The sequence below is a fragment of the Propithecus coquereli genome, unplaced genomic scaffold (assembly GCF_000956105.1).
Source record: "Propithecus coquereli isolate 6110/MARCELLA unplaced genomic scaffold, Pcoq_1.0 Scaffold195, whole genome shotgun sequence".
NCBI classification, from domain to species: Eukaryota; Metazoa; Chordata; class Mammalia; order Primates; family Indriidae; genus Propithecus; species Propithecus coquereli.
The window spans coordinates 2,621,313-2,622,344 of NW_012144411.1; the positions used below are offsets into that span (position 1 = coordinate 2,621,313).

The 1,032-nt window shown below is 29.9% G+C and overlaps 1 protein-coding gene across 1 annotated transcript in view; it reads right to left on the minus strand.

Moving 5' to 3' along the window:
- SCLT1 (sodium channel and clathrin linker 1) overlaps positions 1-1,032 on the minus strand; it is a 214,721-nt gene that overhangs the window by 125,215 nt on the left and 88,474 nt on the right. The window contains exon 8 of the mRNA XM_012643284.1: positions 328-418. Coding sequence (XP_012498738.1) covers positions 328-418 — 91 coding nt within the window. The remainder of the gene's footprint in view (positions 1-327; positions 419-1,032) is intronic.

Sequence of the window (1,032 nt, forward strand, 5' to 3'; positions counted from 1 at the left end):
ATTAAGTGCTTCTCTTCCATTTACAAATAACCAATTAACCAAAACTTGATCTTGAATTAATCTGCATTTCAGTAATGATGTGCTTAGGGATGATTATGATATTTTATTGAATTAGGCTAAAAAGAATGGAAATAAAAATTTTTTTATTAAGTTCTTCCCATTATTATAATTTAGCTTCCTGCTTTCATATTTTATACTTAAGGGACAATAAAATGATTAATTCATCTTCTAACAATCCTGTTTAATACCTAATCCAAAACTAATAAACAATAAAATATATAGAAAACCAAGCAAGAGGCATCCAATTATCTTTGAAATGGAAAATACCTTCTTTTGCATCTGTCCCTGAAGATCTTCAGTCGCTTTAGTTAACTCTTCCACTTTTGCTGCTGCAACTCTCACATCTGACTTGGCTTGCCTAAAAAAGGCAAGTAAATTAGTGAACATTGTTTGCATAGACCATGAAGAATAAAAAATTAGAAATCTAAATTTGGTAAAGTCAGTACCAACTCTTGTGTACCTAAAAGTGGATCTCAGGGACAAATTCTGAAAGATGTCTTTATTACTAACAAAATGCGCGTGGAAGACAGTAAAGAGGGAAAAATACAGTTGAATGGGGAGGGGCATAAAGTAGAAGTCATTAATACTTTATTTGGATAAGTCATATTTTATACCGAAATAATTTACTTCATGAAAAAGAACTTTATGATCGTGATAAATTACCTAACAAGAGCTCCAGTGCACTAAGAATATACTTATGTCTATAATTTCTTGAATTTATAGAGAAATACTGCTGATTGGCATTTCTACGAAGATGAACCTAAGCTTCAATATATTGATTATTCCTTAAACACCAGAGGTTTATATTATGTAACCACTTAACATAACAAATTAAAACATTTGTCTCATGATAATATTTATTTTCTTCAGAGACTGTAGTGGCAAAAGACAGAAAAAGACAAGTTTTTTGAACATTGTAACAAATAAATTTCAATATCTTCTAGACTTCCCACAGGAAATGATTTTAGAATA